The sequence below is a fragment of the Centropristis striata genome, chromosome 10 (assembly GCF_030273125.1).
Source record: "Centropristis striata isolate RG_2023a ecotype Rhode Island chromosome 10, C.striata_1.0, whole genome shotgun sequence".
Classification (NCBI taxonomy): Eukaryota; Metazoa; Chordata; class Actinopteri; order Perciformes; family Serranidae; genus Centropristis; species Centropristis striata.
Window position 1 is genome coordinate 35,788,272 of NC_081526.1, and position 17,936 is coordinate 35,806,207.

Below are 17,936 nucleotides of genomic sequence, written 5' to 3' on the forward strand. Positions count from 1 at the left end.
CTACATTTTAGAGGTAAATATTGTACTTTTTACTGCACTACATTTAGCTGACAGCTTTTCAGGTCGAGGTTGAACATAAAAACATGATCATTTTAAAGTTATTAGACTTTTTACTTCTTATCTTTTATTAAACCTCATAACAGTATATTAAATAGTTAAAATGAGCCCTACTTTAATGAACAGTAAAATACTGATTACATAAATGCATCAATAATAATAACAATCCAAAAATACATTTTGAAAATATAAAACAATCTGAGTGGCTCCATTCTGCAGATAGAGTACTTTTACTTTTCATACTTAAAGTACATTTTGATACTTTTGCACTTTTACTGAAGTAAGATTTGAATGCAGGACTTTTACTGTAGTGGAGTCATTTCACAGTGAGGTATTAGTACTTTTACTGCAGTAAGGGATCTGAATACTTCTTCCAGCACTGGTGTATATGTGCAAATAATATACACAGTATTGTATAAAAGGATATAAATGCACTTATTATGCATTTGAAGTTGTTTGTGAGTGTTGTTATGATGTCATGTGACAGTTTAAAGTGGTACAGCCTTTGTCTTGCCACACCTGAGGCTTTACATCCGTCACACGTCTTCCCTGGAGGTAAAACTCAGCAGTGACAGCACTGAGAATAGCATTTTCCTGCCCTGTAACATTCCAGACCACTCTCTGTTGGTTTGAGAATTTTTTCTTTTGTCTCATGCAAACTTTTGAGCACATCACACCCAACCAGTTAACACATCACACACGTAATGTAGATTTGAAGTCTAAATATAGACGTAACACAGACAAAAAGAAATAACAACTTATTTGATCCTAAACTGTAACTGGAAATGACGAATAAGTACATTTCAAGGGCATGTCACTCTTCTAATATGCTCTATTACAAATTGCATAACAAAAGGTATTTCATTAAATATTTATTCTGTGTTTCTTCATTATATGTTGCAAGAGATGATTTAATATTATGAATAAAAGATTGTAATTGATTGACATGAACTGTCATCAATCTGTGCATCAAGAACTCAGTTAATTACAGGGTATTATCAAACTGGAAAGTTTGGTGACAGAAACCAGTTTAAAGAAGAAGAATGAAAAATCTTGTTTTCACTGTGCTGGGGAGTAAACAAGACTGTGGACAGTGTCCACAGAGACACAAAGTGTCCTCAGCACAGACAGATGACACTTCTCCTCACACACAGAGCTGCTCGTCTTCTCTCTCCTGCAGAAGGTAGGACAGCCTGCACACATTTTTATTTTTTCATTATTCTGACTCATGCAACGCTTTAATGGTAATATAGACAAGAAAGAAACATTTTGGGAACTTTCCCTAAAGCAAAAGGACAAAATATACTTTAACCCATAAGAACCCAGACTCAGTTATCCAAAAAGAAAAATTATGGGGGAAATACCACAGACCAAGTGGACCACATAGAACACATTTATGTTTTTTTTAAAAAGACTACCCCTAAATGTAAAAGATGATTTGACATAAACGTTACATTGGGTGTTTATGGTATTTATGTTTATGATATTTCTTTTTTTTTAAATAAAAAAATAGACACATTTTCTGCTTACAGAGACACAAATTTGCCTTTTTCTTTGCATCTCCACAACATTTTTCAAAATTGTGACATTAATAGTGCTGTTTAACAAAAAAATATTTTTCAGATTTGTTTTTAAGTAACAAAATAAGATAAATAAATAAATAAAAACAAATTACAATTTGCATTTTTGTTTGCATCTCCATAACATACAGTATATCAAAATTGACTGGTGACTTTAATTTGTTCAGGAAATCTGGTCAGAACAAGTTAAATGTAATAAAGGAAATTAACAGATTACAGTTGTTAAACGTGTTAAAACTAAGCCTCGTAAAAAAAAAAAAAAAAGCTTTTTGAAATTAGCTACCAGGGTGTTGAGTATGTGTCACTTATTGACTTGAGTTAAGTAAAGGTAAGGTGAAGCATAACGCGTAATATGGGATATTCTAGAAGAGGTGTTTGTGTGTGTTTGTTACACAGGTGTCACCATGGGTTCTTATGGGTTAATAACATTATATACTCAGATATTTTTGCCACATTGATTCCCCAGTAAATTGTGCAGACGATTCCTGCAGAGGGAGGATTTTAATACAGACAGGCGTGCAGGGGATACCATCAATAATCAACAGTTTTTTACGTCTTGGGTGAAGCGATCGATTGAAGGTGAAGGTAACTGTGGGGAATATTACAACTTTTAAACCGTTTCTGCTCCATCACCATTTGCTATGACTTTTTCAGTAACTTTATACTTCTACTTCACTACATTTTTAGGCCAATATTGTACTTTTTACTCCATTACAATTTGCTGACAGCTTTAGTTACTTTTCAGGTCGAGATTTAACATAAAAACATGATCGATTTAAAGTGATCAGGCTTTTTTAAAATAACCTCATAACAGTATATTAAGTAGTTAAAATGAGCCCTGTCTTTACTGTACTTTTACTTAAAGATCTTTGTGACGCTGATACTTTTTTACTTTTACTTCAGTAAGTTTTGAATGCTGGGCTTTTACTTGTAGTGGAGTAATTTCACAGTGTGATATTAGTACTTTTACTGGCGTAAAGTCATCTTTTACTACCGCTCACTTCCCTCCTTTACTTCACTCTGTAAAATCTCTTCGCCTTGGATTCATTCATGCTACGACCACTATATGGGTCGTAATAAGCTGCTGAACACATGGGGAGGACAGCCTCAATTTAAATGTTGCCAATATATACTTTACATGAGAATATTAGGAGCATTCACTATACATACAAGGCTGTATTTTCATTTGTGTTTCAGGATTCTGTCAAAATGGTACAAAGCTTCATGCGTTACCTGGCTGCACTCATCCTGCTGACAGGTATGAGCCCAAAGCCCAGATCATCTCTGGCACATAAAGGAATAAAAAGAAAGACTTTTAGAGGTGCTGGTAGGAGAGTAGTGAAGCTTCATGGTAAACAGCCATAACTTGATGGTTCTGTGTTGGAACCTTTGGAGTGACTCTGGAGATTCATTTTTCAAATTATAAGAGCATTACAACTAAGAGTAAACCTGCACAACCTGATAGTCTGTGTTCTGTGTCTCTATCTTCAGGTTCTGCTGCAACAAACCAGACATTCACCAGCTCTGGGGAGATGAACATCGCCAACTGCCCCATCACTTATTATGGACACAAATATGACAAAGTCTATGTGAGTCATTTGAATGCTTCAGGCTCTGTTTGAGCCTCAGCAGCCTGTCATGCGGCACAAAAAGGGGCTAAGCTGTGTCTTGGAATTTGTCGGAAATTTTCATGTGCAGGAGGTCGAGAGCACGTGAAAAGAAGTCACACCTATAGGAAATGTACACGTACTCAAGCCCCTTTGAAACCTACCAAACATGTTCACTTGTGTTACACAATATGAAATACAGTTTTACCATGTAAAACATGTATTCACTCTTTTCTGTTTCTCTGCACCTGGCATGTGCAGCATGTAGTTGTTGGCTGGAATGAGACTGTTTTTCTTAAGAAATGCTGGATATTCATGCTGTTTTCTGTTTTCTCCCAGCTGTGAAGCTCATGTGGCATTCAGGAGCTTTAGATCTCACATGTGACATGCAGAGAGTGATAAATATAATCCAAAATGAGACAGTTGGAGTCATAATATAAAAACACACAATGAATTAATGAATAAATAAACAAGATTTCTTATTATTTAATTTTTGTGTCTCCTCTGTGATTTTCTGACAGGTGGCCTTCGATGCTGACACATTTGCAGTTTGCTTCAATGGCGTGTACAGACCTGGAGTCAAAGACGACTGTATTCTGATGTCTGGAGGGAGCGCTGACAGAGGAGGACTATCAGTACTGACCAAAGCAATACCCACTGGATCTGGGGTCCATAAACTGCTGCCCAACCTCAAGAATGCTGGTGAATGTGTCAACATAATACCTTTAAAAGACAGTCAACAAGTTGAAGTGAGTTTTTATTAGTTTTAGGGTTGTCAAAAACATGTACACTGCAAAAAAAGAAAAGTTGGGTGAACTCAAAATTTCAAGGCAACAAAAATTTTAAGTTGGACAATTAAACAAAATATTTTAAGTTTTGTTTTTGAGTTTGCTCAACTCTGAATTTCTCTGGCACGATTGTAACGCCGCTATGAAATGTCAGCTAATGTTGCGACCACAATTTTGAGTTAGCATTGATACGCTAATGGCTACTCTTGTAGCTGTAACAAGCAGCGCCGCTAGCATCAGTTAGCCGCTAGCATCAGTTAGCCGTTAGCATCAGTTAGCCGCTAACATCAGTTAGCCGCTAGCATCAGTTAGCCGCTAGCTTTCCCTAATGACCGAATTTCACAACAAAGAAATAAGAGTTATCAGAACTATTGTCCCTTGTTGTGAACCCCAACTTAAAGATATTAGTAACAACAACTCACAAACTTACTTTTGAGCAGACAACTGGCTTCCTTTGTTGTGCTAACTTACATTATTGCCCTAAATGTCAATAATTTATATTTCCAAGTTTTACCAAATTAAATCACTGTTTTAGGCCAAAAAACACAAGTTGGCTTTTTTTTGCAGTGTAACAAAACTTAAACATTCTTGAAAACCTCCTTGTTTTCTCTCAGCCCCTCCTGCTCCTGTGTATTTGCTGATTCAAGTGTTTGTGTTTTAGTGTATTAACCTCTTAATCACCTTCAGTTTTGTATGCTTTCACACACACATTAGTAATGATTAACAATTTTGCATATTTTTGTAAAACAGAATCTCAATATTATGAAACTTTACTGTATTAATACAACAATTTCTTCGTCTTCTCTGTTTCTTTTTGTCCATTTCCTGTTGTCAGATCGAACAAGTTGAACTTGGTAACTTTGGGACACAAGCAATTCTGGCAATCAAGACATATTCTGGGTACCAAAGTGTTGCTGTTGTAAGTATACTAACTAACTGTTGATTTTAGAAAGATTGCAGGCTGAAGGCACTTCCTGTTTCACTGCTCAGACAGGAAGGTTGCTGCCTGGGCTATACTTGCACCTGACACCTGATTTCTTCAAAAGCCTGAAGAGCTTGACCCTTCCACACCAGTCTGTGACATTATGTTACTATGTTTCTCTGGCACTTTCCAGGAGGCAGATGCTCAAGTGAACGGCCTCACAGTTTCTAAACAGACATTCCAGACAGCAGATACAAACAATGGCGTGATCACAGACGTGAGCGGATGCAGACTCTCAGGTTAGTGAATCCAGTGGATCAGAAGGTTAAATTTTACATGTAAAAAGCAAAAATTTGAATAATTGAAATTCAGTAGGCCAACTGTGAGTAAAGTCTTTTTTTTTTCAAATGGCCGACATGTACTTTTCTTAACTCCTAGGTGTCGTTTATAAGACAAATACGACAGTATTCGACCCCAACATCTGCTCCACTGTCACCTGTGATGTGAGTGGAGTTGCTACTGCCATCAGTGATTGTGGTCCCATGGAGCTCTGCCAGGGCGATGGGAGGTAAATATTTCATTACATGAGTACATGAAGTCCATTCTCATGCTCAATTATGTCTCATAAGTTGCTGTCTTGTAAGTTATTTTTAGGTTGATACCATTTGAGTCACAGATTTGGTGATAAATGCTAAATTTTTTGACCACTTGAGAATTGAAGCACTAAACTAATGAGGCTGTGAAGTCAAGTCAAAAAAGTGCTCTCACTACACTGAAATGCTGTGGAGATAAATATCGTCACACAGCTTTCCAGTCAGACCCGATTTATGCAGCTTACAGACTGTCTAGGGACCCTAGGATGCTAGGAAATCTACCATTTTTAGAATAGGCGAAAATGTTATCAGCATACATTGGGCATGTATCTAAAGAAGAGACTCCTGGGAACCCATAGAACCAATTTTCATTCAGATATCTTGAGGTCAGAGGTCAAGTGAACCCTTTGAAAATGGCCATTTGGGCCCATTGAATGTGTTACAGTCATGCCAGATTTATGCAGCTCATAGAATATTTAGAGACCCCAGTATGCAGAACTGTTCACATACAGTAAGCCAAAATAACACATTTTACTGCAGGAGAAACAATGCAAGCTTATGCCTAAAACTGTATGGGATTAGCATAAAGTGGGCATGTTTGTAAAGAGGATTCAGATATTTTGAGGGCTTGAGGTCAAGCCTTTGAAAATGGCTACATCTATCACCAAACCTATCCAAACTGGAGCATTATTTAGCTGCCTTCGGGTACAAGAAATGATAATGCACGACTTGGTTGGTACTGGATTCCTTATAAAGTATATATTCTTATATCTACTTTCAGATGATATCTGTATTCTAATTGTGCCATTAAAACTGAGCCAGCTACAGCCTCTTAAACACAGTAATGTTGGCCAGGATTTTTGGCAATAAGCATTTGGTTTTCCGTCTTTATCAAACACTAATGGTACTTGTATCTCCTTGTCTCTTTCAGTTGTGTGATGAACACCATGTGCACAGTGACTGGCTCCACTGTCATCAGTTTCGTTGGCAGAGTTCACTCTGTCCCCGACCGCTGTGTGTACACACTGATGACGGCCTCATCCATCCCGGGGCTCCGGGTGTTGGGGCTTTTCCAGGAAAGGCGGCGTAAAGATGTTAGTTTTTTGGATCGTGTGATTCTGCAGCTGGATAGAGCAGGCGTTGACATTTCACTGGAACAAGGTGGTAGAGTTCAGGTAAGGCCACAATCGCTGGAGTAATGTGTTTTAGTGATGTTCAGTACACTCCAGGCAGTAGCCGATTAAGGCGGTCATGAGCCTTCAGAATGCATTTCTTTAAAAAGTGGTCTCTGCTTTGTGTGTTTATGATGTTTGAGTAAATGTTTCCTCTGTCACTTTGCTCCTCTGCTGTAATAAAGCTAAATGACAAAGTGCTGACGCTCAACACCACAGCTCAGGTTGTCCATGGTGTGGAGCTCTCTAAGGACCAAACTGGACTGACTGCTAAGATATCAGCCTCCAACTACACCGTTTCTGTCTTCTTTGATGGCTACACCACATCAATCCACATGACAGGTATAAGGTGTTCTATCAATGAAATGCTGTGGAGCTAGGCATCATCACACATGAAGAAAATTGGGCTCATAGAATCCACAAGAGTCTCAGTTTTCCAGTCAGACCCGATTTATGCAGCTCACAGACTGTTCAGGGACCCCAGGATGCAGAAATATTACAATACAATGGGACATAATAACTCATGTCCCTGCAGGGGAAATAATACATGGTAATAAACTCATACTTTGATGTAAAAACATGGATAGACATTTAAATTGTAATGGTATAAAAATCAGAGACACTAGGGGATGTACTTGGTTTTATTGGTGGTGATTGGAAAGAATCAAAGACAGATATTTTGCCTGGTAAGGATGCTAAATATCTGTATTAGATAGTGATGTGTTCAACCTTCTGGGAGGCCTAATCTCTTGGGGGGAAAAAACAATTAATCTACTTTCTCTTAAAATTTTCTCCTGAAACTGTCCAGGACCAAGTGGAGAACCAGTGAACGGTTTATGTGGCAATTCTAACAAGTCTTTGATTGAAGAGAAGGTTTCTGACCATTCAGACGCAGGGTAAGACCTCAAACATTGACTAATACTTCTCATTTGAATGACTTGCTTTGAAATATTGGAGTTTAAGTATTAAGTCATTGTTTGTTTGTTTTCCCATAGCTGTGAGATACAGTATGATGACGCTGCTGACAGGACAATCAACTGCAACACCACAACTAAATGGTTAACAGATAAAGTCTCTCTTCACATTAACTTCTTCTTAACCATATTTATAATGTATTGGAGCCCATTGTTTTAACCTTTACCAAGTGTTGAAAATAGTGATCTTCATGTGTTATAAACATGTGGTCGCCATGTGTTTGCAATATGTTTAAAACAGTGATATTTACATGTCCTGTTCAATAGCATCGTACGGATTTTGCTGTAAAAGCTTTCATGAGAAATAATATGAACCTGTTTCTTCTATCCAGGGATGAATTTGGAACTTAAACACCTGAACTAATGTTATCTTGTTTATTTTTGTGAACATGTGCCTTACTGTCCTTGATGATTGAGCTTTCAAGTCACATTTTCACCTGAACAGGTGTAATCTCCTGAAGCGGAGTCCCTTCACTGCTTGCAATAAGCACATCGACCCAGAGCCCTTCATAACTGCCTGCACACACACTTTGTGCAAATACCCTGCAGTGGATCATCTTAAGTGCCAGTTCCTGGAGGCCTACGCCAGGACCTGCAGCCAGCACAGCAACGTCACTGTGGAGAGCTGGAGGTCCAAGACCAACTGTCGTAAGTATCTCTTTTAGTGTCTTTGGGTATGTTTCAAGATGAACTGCTAGGCCTGACATGACCTGCTGAATTAATGAATTAATTACTTATAAGACCTTGTTTTTTGCACCTACTACGCCCTTTGAAGTTTTGTGCTATTTCTATTTACCTTTATATTATATTGTGTTTACATAGTGTTTTATAGTCATGTATAATTTTTAAAAAAGTGGCAGTTTTCAGGCCATTGTTTTGTTATCTGCAGTTTTTCCTTCTGTGTTTTCAGCTGCTGTCCCTCAGGCCTTCTGCCCGGACAGGTTTTGCAGTCCTCATGAGTTCTGCGGTAGCAGCATTGGTGGGGAACCCCGCTGCCTCTGTCGGGCCATTTTTGCCTCCGAGTACAGATCAGCAGGCACCTATGGTGAGTAAGAAAAGTCATAATTGGCCCAACTATTATTTCATGGATTTCTCAGCAACAGAGCTGTTTCAGATTCATGGAATAACTGTAAAACTTCCACAGACCTCACATCAAGGAAAAATTTAACTAGCATTCAGTTATCGCTGCCTTCTGTTGAGCATTAAAAATCCTGATCTTTTTTGGGAATGAAATGTAGCTTGAGCTTTAGCACAAAATAATCATAGATATGACCTATTAATATTCCAATTCTTCTTTCTGGCATTTATCAGCATTGAGGTAATGTTTAAGAGGTACAATGGAAAAATTCATGAGAGTCCTTAAAGAAAGTGTTTTGTTGTAAGTTGTGTTGGCAAAAGCTAAATGAATATGAATGAATGAATATGAATATGAAACGTTTTGTTGTTCAGGTGAGCCAACGGCCTGTGATCATAAGGCTGCTACGCTAACTCTGGCTAATTGTCTCTTGGAGGACAATAGCATCGACTACTCCTTCTTACATCTCAATGATGAGGCCTGCAAAGGTGAAATGAACAACCTGACCCACATGGTGACGTTCAGCTTTGATAGCAGCAACACTTGTGGTACAGTGGTCATGGTGAGTACCCTTTTTTTAAACTCTCATAAGGCAGCTGTGTGTTAACAACATGGTACCATAGAAAGGTTGAAATGTTACAGTTATAGATCTAGGAAAATGTGTCTAAAGCATCCGCTAATGTGGTAAATGCTGCAGCCTAACTTTCATTCTGATTTAGTAGAATCTAAATCTGTCTCCATATGACCATTTAGGCAAACAACAGTAAAATTATCTACAAGAACACCATCATGAGACGGAACATCTCCACGTTTGGCCCAATCAACCGTCACAGACCCGTGCATATCGACTTCTCCTGTTATTACAGCCAGCCACATATCAAGAGCATGGCCATCAGAATCAAAGACAGGTGTGTGGTGTGTGTACAGCATGTAGCTACGGAGTGGCCACCTTGTTGTTACAGAGAGAAGGCTGACTGAGCTTCGCTTGCTGTCTGTGTGAAGCCTAATAGGAAGTATCTATGCTTTCCAGCTCTGTGACGCAGCAGATAACAGCTGGTGAATGGAATTACAATCTAACCATGAAGGCCTACTACGATGCTGGCCGCTTGAATGCTATCGAGTCAAGTACCGAGATCCAACTGGACGAGAAAATCTGGGTGGAGCTGAAGACAGAGGGGCTGGACAAAAACATGATATTTGTGGTGACGGACTCCTGCTGGGCGACTGACCAGCCTTCACCAAATAGCAGCCTGAGATATGACCTCATCATCGATGGGTGAGTGACACAAAGAGACGCTCAAGCTAGCTAAACCAATCTGATCTGTGATGTAGTTGGCAAATCACTCTGCTACACGCTTTTCTGTTTTTGAGCAGCTGCCCTAACCCAGCTGACCAGACGGTGCAAATGGAGGGCAATGGCCTTGGAGCGTCCAACTACTTCTCTTTCAATTCGTTCCAGTTCTCCGGCAAAAATGGTGACATCTACTTGCACTGCAGATTAGAGCTGTGTGTCGCACAGAGTAATGCCTGTGCCCCGGTATGCCCAGTTACTCAACATATTTGCAAAAATCAGCATAAAAAAGCAGTACATTTTGATGTTTTAGAGAATTCATCCTGATAAATATCTTTCAACTTCCTCACAGAGCTGCAGCCAGTCTAGGAGAAGGCGTAGATCTGTCATGCCAAAATATGTGGATGCCTTAATCAGCCTGGCCTGGGCTCAGTAGGTAAGAGCAACTCTTCAATTCAACTTACACAACTCAAGAGCCCACTCAAAGAGAAACACTTTGTCTGCTTTAATTAACCAGTTATGTCTTAACAATTCCATATTCCATATAATTTCGTAGTCACCCTGTGACTTTACATATCTCTAGTTAGGTCGTCATTGTGATGATTTGACGGCGTCATTCTTTAGTTGAATGTAGATGTTTAATTATCTCCAAAGAAATGTCATACACATCTCCCAAAATATAACTATTCTGAGTCTGCTCCATGTAGTTGGGCTTGACAAAGTATTAGTTACTGTTACATGTAACAGCACATTCCCAAAGATTAAATATTTATTGATAAAAGTCATATGTTAAAGGAGTACATTTATAGTAACAAATCACCAATCATTCATTTTTTTCCCACTGCAATTTTGTTGACCACACAACTGTTTGTTTTACCAACAACTAACCATAACTTTCCGTTTGGATCTTTTTAGGATTCCAGCAAGCTCAAGACCCAAAATGATTCGTGTTTTGGCTTTGCCCCAGTGAAGAGTCTGGGATCAGTTATCATTGCTTTAAATCATAATTACCAGAATGCTATACTGATGGTTTTCTACCCTTAAATCTGTTTTGGCTTCTTTTAGGGTTTCTAGGGTTGTTTTCTTTGAGGTGGTGAGATGGATTTCGGTATCATTGGAGAGGGAATAAGCTGATGTTAATGGTTTGGAAACAGCCAATGTTCATCATTTTCCAAAGGACCAAAACCCTTTTAGTCCAACAGGCCATTATCCTGAAAACAAACATCCATTGCTGAAGTCCAAAGAGAGATTGCCAGCTTTACTAGCTAAAACATAATTGTGTTGACATGGTGTAACAACAGTGTTGTGGGAAAGGAATGGTTAGGTCTAGGCACAACAAAAACAATTGGTCAAGGCTAGGGAAGATAATGATTTGAGTTAAAATTACCATTGGTACATTTAAATACACTAATACACTAACTGTATTTTCAGAGCAACAGGGCTTTGGAACAAACTGTCCTTTGGATAAATGGGGTTCCAGTCCAGAGACTTTTGGACTGCCGGGACAATGGCATGACAACAATGGTTTTGTCTGCGTCAGATGCTGAAAGAGTGCCTGGAAGAAAGCATCTGCCATCACTTAATAAGTGTACAAATGCACATGGATATTGTGATTTATCAGGGCAAATATTGTATGAAATATGTTGGTAGAATGTGTGGTGGGGGCTCCCTTGGTTATTTAAACTCTATAGACAAAATATAAAGGCTTTTATAAGGAGCTGAAATATATATATTCATGGATATGCAATTCACATTCTTCTGACCAGATGTAAACATAATTGTGAGGTCTTACAATTGTAATCAATGTGGGGATTGTTGTGGCCTCATCATGATCATAACATGCTCTATGCTTCTATAATACCAGAATGTCATCAATAAAAAGCATAAATGTATGGGAATACATGTGTTTTGTGTTATTCTTTTAAGTTATACAAAATCACAAAGACCTGTGCAATGGTTGATGTCACATTAGACCAGTCAGTGCAATGAGTGATGTCATCTGGAAAATTTTGCAATGAGTGAAGCCATGTAAGACCGGTGCAATGAGTGATGCCAACTCGAAACATTTTGAAAGACTGATAACAATGGATCAGTGCAATGAGAGGACTCCACCTTGAATTTCTGCAATGGCAGAACTTTAGGTAGACTGTTGGGAATTGAGGATGCCTCTTTTATGAATAAATGATGACCTTGCACAGGGCGTCAAATATGTAAATAAAAGGGCGTTTTAAGTGGACTAACCCAACTGAAGGAAGGCACTGAGGTTCATTATGCAAACAGGCAGAGACGGCAGTTCGTTAATACAATAATATTTATTTAAACAATTATCAGTCCAATTATATCTATGACTTACTCAGGAAATAGGGCTAATAAGATGTGTGATTTGCAAGTGTACAATTGTGGGAGGTACAGGTGTGAATCAGCGTACCGGCCCCACGATCCGATTTTATCCCGAATACCTGAGTGATGATACCATATTATTGCGATTTTAAGCATTCCGCTATTTGATGAGTGCATTCATCTCACTTCGCTCTAATATTAAACATGTTTGGATGACAACAACTGCAGCATTTTATCAAACTTTTGAAAACTTTAAGCTTCACTGCTCTTTTTTTGTTTTGATATGATACCGGTATCTACCATTAACCAGGATTTAGACAGAGGAAGGTTACCTGTTTTAAGAATAACGGATAAGAGGAGCTAGTTATGGGTCTGAGTTGCAAATACTCACTCAGGGTAAATAAATGGTTGAGTTGAATTCAAACATATAATGTTATATCTGCTCCATGATTTTGTAAAAATAAAAAAAATAAGTGTAACCTTGATTAATGAATAGCAAATGACACAATGTATTAAACATTTGTTTGTTAAACATTTGTTTTTTAAAGTCTGGAAAATAACTGTTCACCATAACTTTTTGCCTTCACATTATGTCAATAACATAACATGCACGCATGCATGCACACACACACACACACACACACACACACACACACCGTGTGGGAATAACACGCACTGGGCTCTGAACAACTCTCAGTGTGAAGCCCATTAACTGCTCTAATGACTGTGTACCTCTCTGGCTCAGAAAGTTTTCACACCTGTCTTCATTAGTGTGACATGATGACATCACTGCAACCAAAGGTGTGACTGAACAACAACAAGCACGAACATCAACACATGACGCAAACATTTCAAAGTAAACACATTTCTTCAGCTTACATCATTTCTTTCAAGAACAAACTTTATGATGCAACCTTGACACACCACATTAAGATGCAAAATGTACACAATCAATAAAAAATAAAAATTCACCTTAAAAGAAGAAAAATGTTTTTATGCTCTTTACATGTGTTTTACAAATGCAGTTCTTTAAGTCTAGGTAAGAGGCACAGTTTGGCTGGCTGGTTCCCTTTCCCTTTCAACACTGTTAGCCAAAAAGTTATTGCTGCAAGACTGGAAATCTGAAAAGGTTCCATCATTTTATTTTAATTGGGGCAACGTGAGCAAGGGAACGTATGACACCTGCAGAACATTTTGTCATACAGTGAGGGAAACTTTTTGAAAACCCTAGAATGATATGGGTCACTCATTGGAGGGCTCCTGCCCACTCTTTGACATCAACCACTTGGACAAGAAAGACCATCTCTGTGGCCATCTCGATCATTAAAGAGCACTTTGGCAGCTTTTAACCAGAGTAGTCTTACCTCAGTACGGTGTTTAGCTTTCTTCTGTGTTGCTGTCGCCATCTTGGCAGTGCCTGACTGCCCCAAACTCAAAACCAGCCAGTCCAAAGATAGTAGAACAGGGTTGAGCGGAAGTGGGCTGAAGGGAATGGCTCGCCACCTGCACTCAAAGCCCTATTTATGCATAACTAAGCCTTTAAATTGGTGAGTTTTATGAAAGTCCAGTTGTCATGAACAGGCAAATAAGCTACAGAGACCATAAATGCTTTTTCAGGTTTCAGGTTTATTTCTGCTGTAAAGTTGGGCTTTTTGGCATGGGTTTGAGTGAGGATTGACTTGCTTGTTCAGACAGCCTCAAGTGATCAATGAACGATAATGTTTGACACTTTGGTGATGGCTTCATTTTTCAGCCAGTTGGCCTCTCAAATGACAAATGTTAAAAACTTGTTAGGGCCACGGGGCAATCGCACCGAGCACTGGTCCCATACAGCAATAGCTGTAGGGACAAGCGCTCAGCTTGAAGAGTTGCAGGACAAATTATATATCAAAACGTGCGGTTTGATCGGGATCGGTGAGCTATTACTTTTCTCTACCGAATACGACTTACGTCGCAAAAAACTGCCCAAAATTTTGCATTGAAATGAATGGGACAGCTGAAAAAAATGAGCGAAAAAGAACAATAATTGGAGATTTTTAAACGTCTACTTCTCCGGCATAATTTCACCTAGAGACTCCATTTAAACTTAAAACAGTAGACACAAGTCTTGTGTATTGGTGTATTAATCCACGTTTCGATAGGTCATATAGTTTTTTTATCAATCCCTGTTCAATGACCATTATAATTTTTGGAGAAATTCTGAGATTATAATGGGTGTGTATTGCACGGAATGTTCGTGTTAGAGTGTGTGACATCATCACCAGTGTAGAGGGAGAGAAAAAATTGTCAAAAAATAAATTTGAAAACTGCGCTCCAGGCCGCAAATTCCACTCTACAGAAATAATTTATACATAGACATGTAGGAAAATTTGTCTTCTCACTCACAATCCTCTGGAAAAGCTGTCAGAGTTATAGTTTGGGAGTAGGACGCACAGATGTGCCACCAACACGCACCAACAGACTCATTGGCTCCCATATTAAAAACTGTTTTTTTAGATCGCTCGAACAAAGCAATTTTTTCAGTTTTCTGAAAAAAAAAACCCATATGTAGACGTTCAGGAAGAACTCAGGACGCTCAAAGTGAAGTCGGATCAATGATAGCTATTATGGTTTTGCCAAAAAAAACGTGATCCTCCCACGCGTTACGTCTTACCGGGGAATCTCCCCCTGTCAGGTGACAATAAGAAGAAGCGGTCCTCTAACTCCGCATGTATCGGAGGAAGCATGTGGCCAGTTCAGGGCTCTCCCCAGACCGACAGGGACGAGATAGCGCCCAGGATCACGATAGGAAAAACTGGGTGATAAATAAAATGGTTACAAAATCGTGGGATAAAAATTTTATTAAAAAATGCTTTCTGTTCGAGGCCAGAAATTCCAGTCCGTCCTCTGATTACAGTTACAGTTACACACACACACGTGCACGTAAGCGCGCACACTCCTCTAGATACACATGCTTCAAACACACACTCAAGCAAGCACACACACACAGGTAACTTTATGCGATCTTCGTTACACACACAAATGCGCGCGTAAGCGCGCACACACACTCCTCCAGATACACATGTTCCACACACACACACACACACACACACACATTTTGAGGTTAAAGGGCTTAGGTTGCTGTATAAATAAATGAAAAGGAATGCTCGTTGTAGGTGTGCTCCTTGTATATAATATAGCATCATAACAAGTAAATAATAAGTATTAATTGTTATAAATCTCTGAAGAATCTCATCATAGTGTACACACACCGGCAGTAGCCCCGTGGCCCTTTCAGAATTTCTTCAGAGGAAATTTTCTCGTTTTAATTTCCAAATTTTCTGGATGGGAGCATGTTGCTCTAAAACTTCAATGTACATGGTGGCATTGATGGTTTAAACTAAACTAAAAAGTTTATGTTGAAGAAATGCCTGCTCAGGGCTGCAGAGACTCAAAGGGTGGTGAAGATGCAGATGAAGTGTATGATGCAAGTAAGGGGGCTGGTTTGTCTTCGTCATCAACCATCATCAGGGCAAACGATAGATAAGCTCGACCAAGACAGCTCTGTGAGAGAGCTCAGCAGCTTCTCTCCTCCACGTCTCTGGTGATGCAGGCTGAAAGACTTGAACTCTGTTTTCCACAGCTCCTCAACTCCTCCTGCAGGAGACCAGAGCCTCCTCACTTTGACACTGTGCTTATTTGCCTTCTGCTGTCCTTCATCGCTCTTCTCACCGTAGCTCTCAACCTGCTGGTCATCATCTCCATCTCACATTTCAGGCACAGAACTTTCTTTTTTTTTTTTTTTAACAGGAAAAATAGGTTTCAGACTTATTGAGACTAAATATATCTGCTGGACTGAGACCATAATAACCTGGTCTACTATTTTCTGTATATTGTTTTTAATAATTTCTGCTTTTTGCACTACTTCTATTGATAATATTGCTGATACCGTTCACAATGAAGATATTCTTTCACTGCAGGCAGCTCCACACCCCCACCAACCTCCTCCTCCTCTCTCTGGCTGTCTCAGATTTTCTTGTGGGGCTCTTGCTGATACCAGTTGAAATCCTCCTGATGCAGAACTGCTGGATGCTGGGTGACCTCATATGTTCATTGTATTATCTGTTGGTTTTTATCGTAATTGCTGCCTCAGTAGGAAACATGATACTCATATCTGCTGACCGCTATGTTGCTATATGTGACCCTCTGCATTATCCCACCAAAGTCACTCAAAAAGTTGTGAGAAAATTTGTTTCCCTGTGTTGGATTTGTTCTACTATTTATGGGATTATCCAATCATATGAAAACCTGAAGCATCCAGGCAGGTACAAATCCTGCTATGGAGAATGTGTGGTTACCATTTCAGGACTTGCTGATCTTATTGTTGGCTTCATTATTCCTATTGCTGTCATAATAGTTCTTTATATGAGAGTATTTGTGGTGGCTGTGTCTCAGGCTCGAGCCATGAGATCCCACATTGCAACTGTCTCACTCCAGCACTCTAAGACTGTAAAAGTTAAGAGATCTGAGCTGAAAGCAGCCAGAACTCTTGGTATTCTTGTAGTTGTGTTTCTGATGTGTTACTCTCCATATTACTGCATCTCTCTCACAGGTCACAATATCCTGGTGGGTTCTTCAACTGAAGTCATCATGGTTTTTCTGATGTATTTTAACTCCTGTTTAAACCCTGTCATCTATGCCTTTTTATACCCGTGGTTTAAAAAAACTATTAGACTTGTTGTTACATTTCAGATACTGCAGCCTGACTCCCGTGAAGCTCAGATACTGTAAAAAATAATAATAATAAATAATTAAAAGACACTTAGGAATGAGTGAAAAGGCTGCAGACTTTATGTGGTGTGTGCATATATTAATGCAGACTGTCACATGTAGGCTGCTGTTTGACATCAAACAAATTCTCCACAAAAAACAATTTGTAAGGGAAATGTCAAAAAATGACCTTTCAATAGAAAATAATGACCATCCTCGGTCAGAGATAAAAGTGAAAACCCATTTTTTTTGGTCGAACATGAAGTGATCAAAGTGAATATTTGCAGTAAAAAGAAGAAAAACTACATGAAACCAATACACTGAAGTTAAAGAGAAAAAATAATATGCTATATGGGAGAGTCAGCACAGCTCAGCAGTCCCCAGAGACTGCCTTCAGTGAGCTGAATACCACACAAGATATCATAAACAAGTCAAACACTTGGGTCGTCATCTGCACATCATCAAAGATTTTAAACAGTTATGGCATTATTTATTCGAACGATAATTACAAACATCAACACTTAACAAAGATGACATTAAACCTCAGGTACTCAGTTGTACCCCACTGCACCTGCATGTTCCTCACAGGCAAAACAAAGGGCAGCTTATCACCAGCTTCGGGTCCTTTCAACAACCAGGCACAGCAACAACTTTCTAATGCATTTTCAATGTCCAAGTAACAAATAAATGTTGGCATAACAGTCCTTGTTAAGACAATTTTTTTTAACACTTTGCAGGATCCATAGAGGTATGAGAGATAGCTGGGATAACTGTACTAATCTGAGTTG

At 39.0% G+C, this 17,936-nt stretch overlaps 2 protein-coding genes across 2 annotated transcripts; both read left to right on the forward strand.

Moving 5' to 3' along the window:
* Positions 1 to 3,131: 3,131 nt before the first annotated feature.
* On the forward strand, positions 3,132 to 11,119 carry LOC131979344 (alpha-tectorin-like). The gene is made up of 17 exons (XM_059343298.1): positions 3,132 to 3,226; positions 3,766 to 3,993; positions 4,868 to 4,951; positions 5,148 to 5,253; positions 5,393 to 5,522; positions 6,479 to 6,722; positions 6,905 to 7,061; positions 7,528 to 7,615; positions 7,715 to 7,777; positions 8,139 to 8,341; positions 8,604 to 8,738; positions 9,143 to 9,330; positions 9,522 to 9,676; positions 9,799 to 10,044; positions 10,143 to 10,305; positions 10,412 to 10,495; positions 10,975 to 11,119. Exons 1-16 carry the CDS (start codon positions 3,170 to 3,172, stop codon positions 10,493 to 10,495), a joined length of 2,331 nt encoding a protein of 776 aa, XP_059199281.1. The 5' UTR covers positions 3,132 to 3,169; the 3' UTR covers positions 10,975 to 11,119.
* Positions 11,120 to 15,985: 4,866 nt separating this feature from the next.
* LOC131979534 (trace amine-associated receptor 7b-like) lies at positions 15,986 to 17,169 on the forward strand. Its single transcript, XM_059343552.1, has 2 exons — positions 15,986 to 16,155; positions 16,359 to 17,169. Exons 1-2 carry the CDS (start codon positions 15,986 to 15,988, stop codon positions 17,167 to 17,169), a joined length of 981 nt encoding a protein of 326 aa, XP_059199535.1.
* Positions 17,170 to 17,936: the final 767 nt, after the last annotated feature.

Excerpts from the sequence above, each read along its gene's own strand:
- LOC131979344 (XM_059343298.1), top strand. The coding sequence starts at position 3,170 with ATGAACATCGCCAACTGCCCCATCACTTATTATGGACACAAATATGAC. Across the intron at positions 6,723-6,904 it reads AACAAGGTGGTAGAGTTCAG|CTAAATGACAAAGTGCTGAC; the intron begins GTAAGGCCACAA and ends GCTGTAATAAAG. Across the intron at positions 8,342-8,603 it reads GAGGTCCAAGACCAACTGTC|CTGCTGTCCCTCAGGCCTTC; the intron begins GTAAGTATCTCT and ends CTGTGTTTTCAG.
- LOC131979534 (XM_059343552.1), top strand. The coding sequence starts at position 15,986 with ATGCAGGCTGAAAGACTTGAACTCTGTTTTCCACAGCTCCTCAACTCC. Across the intron at positions 16,156-16,358 it reads ATCTCCATCTCACATTTCAG|GCAGCTCCACACCCCCACCA; the intron begins GCACAGAACTTT and ends CTTTCACTGCAG.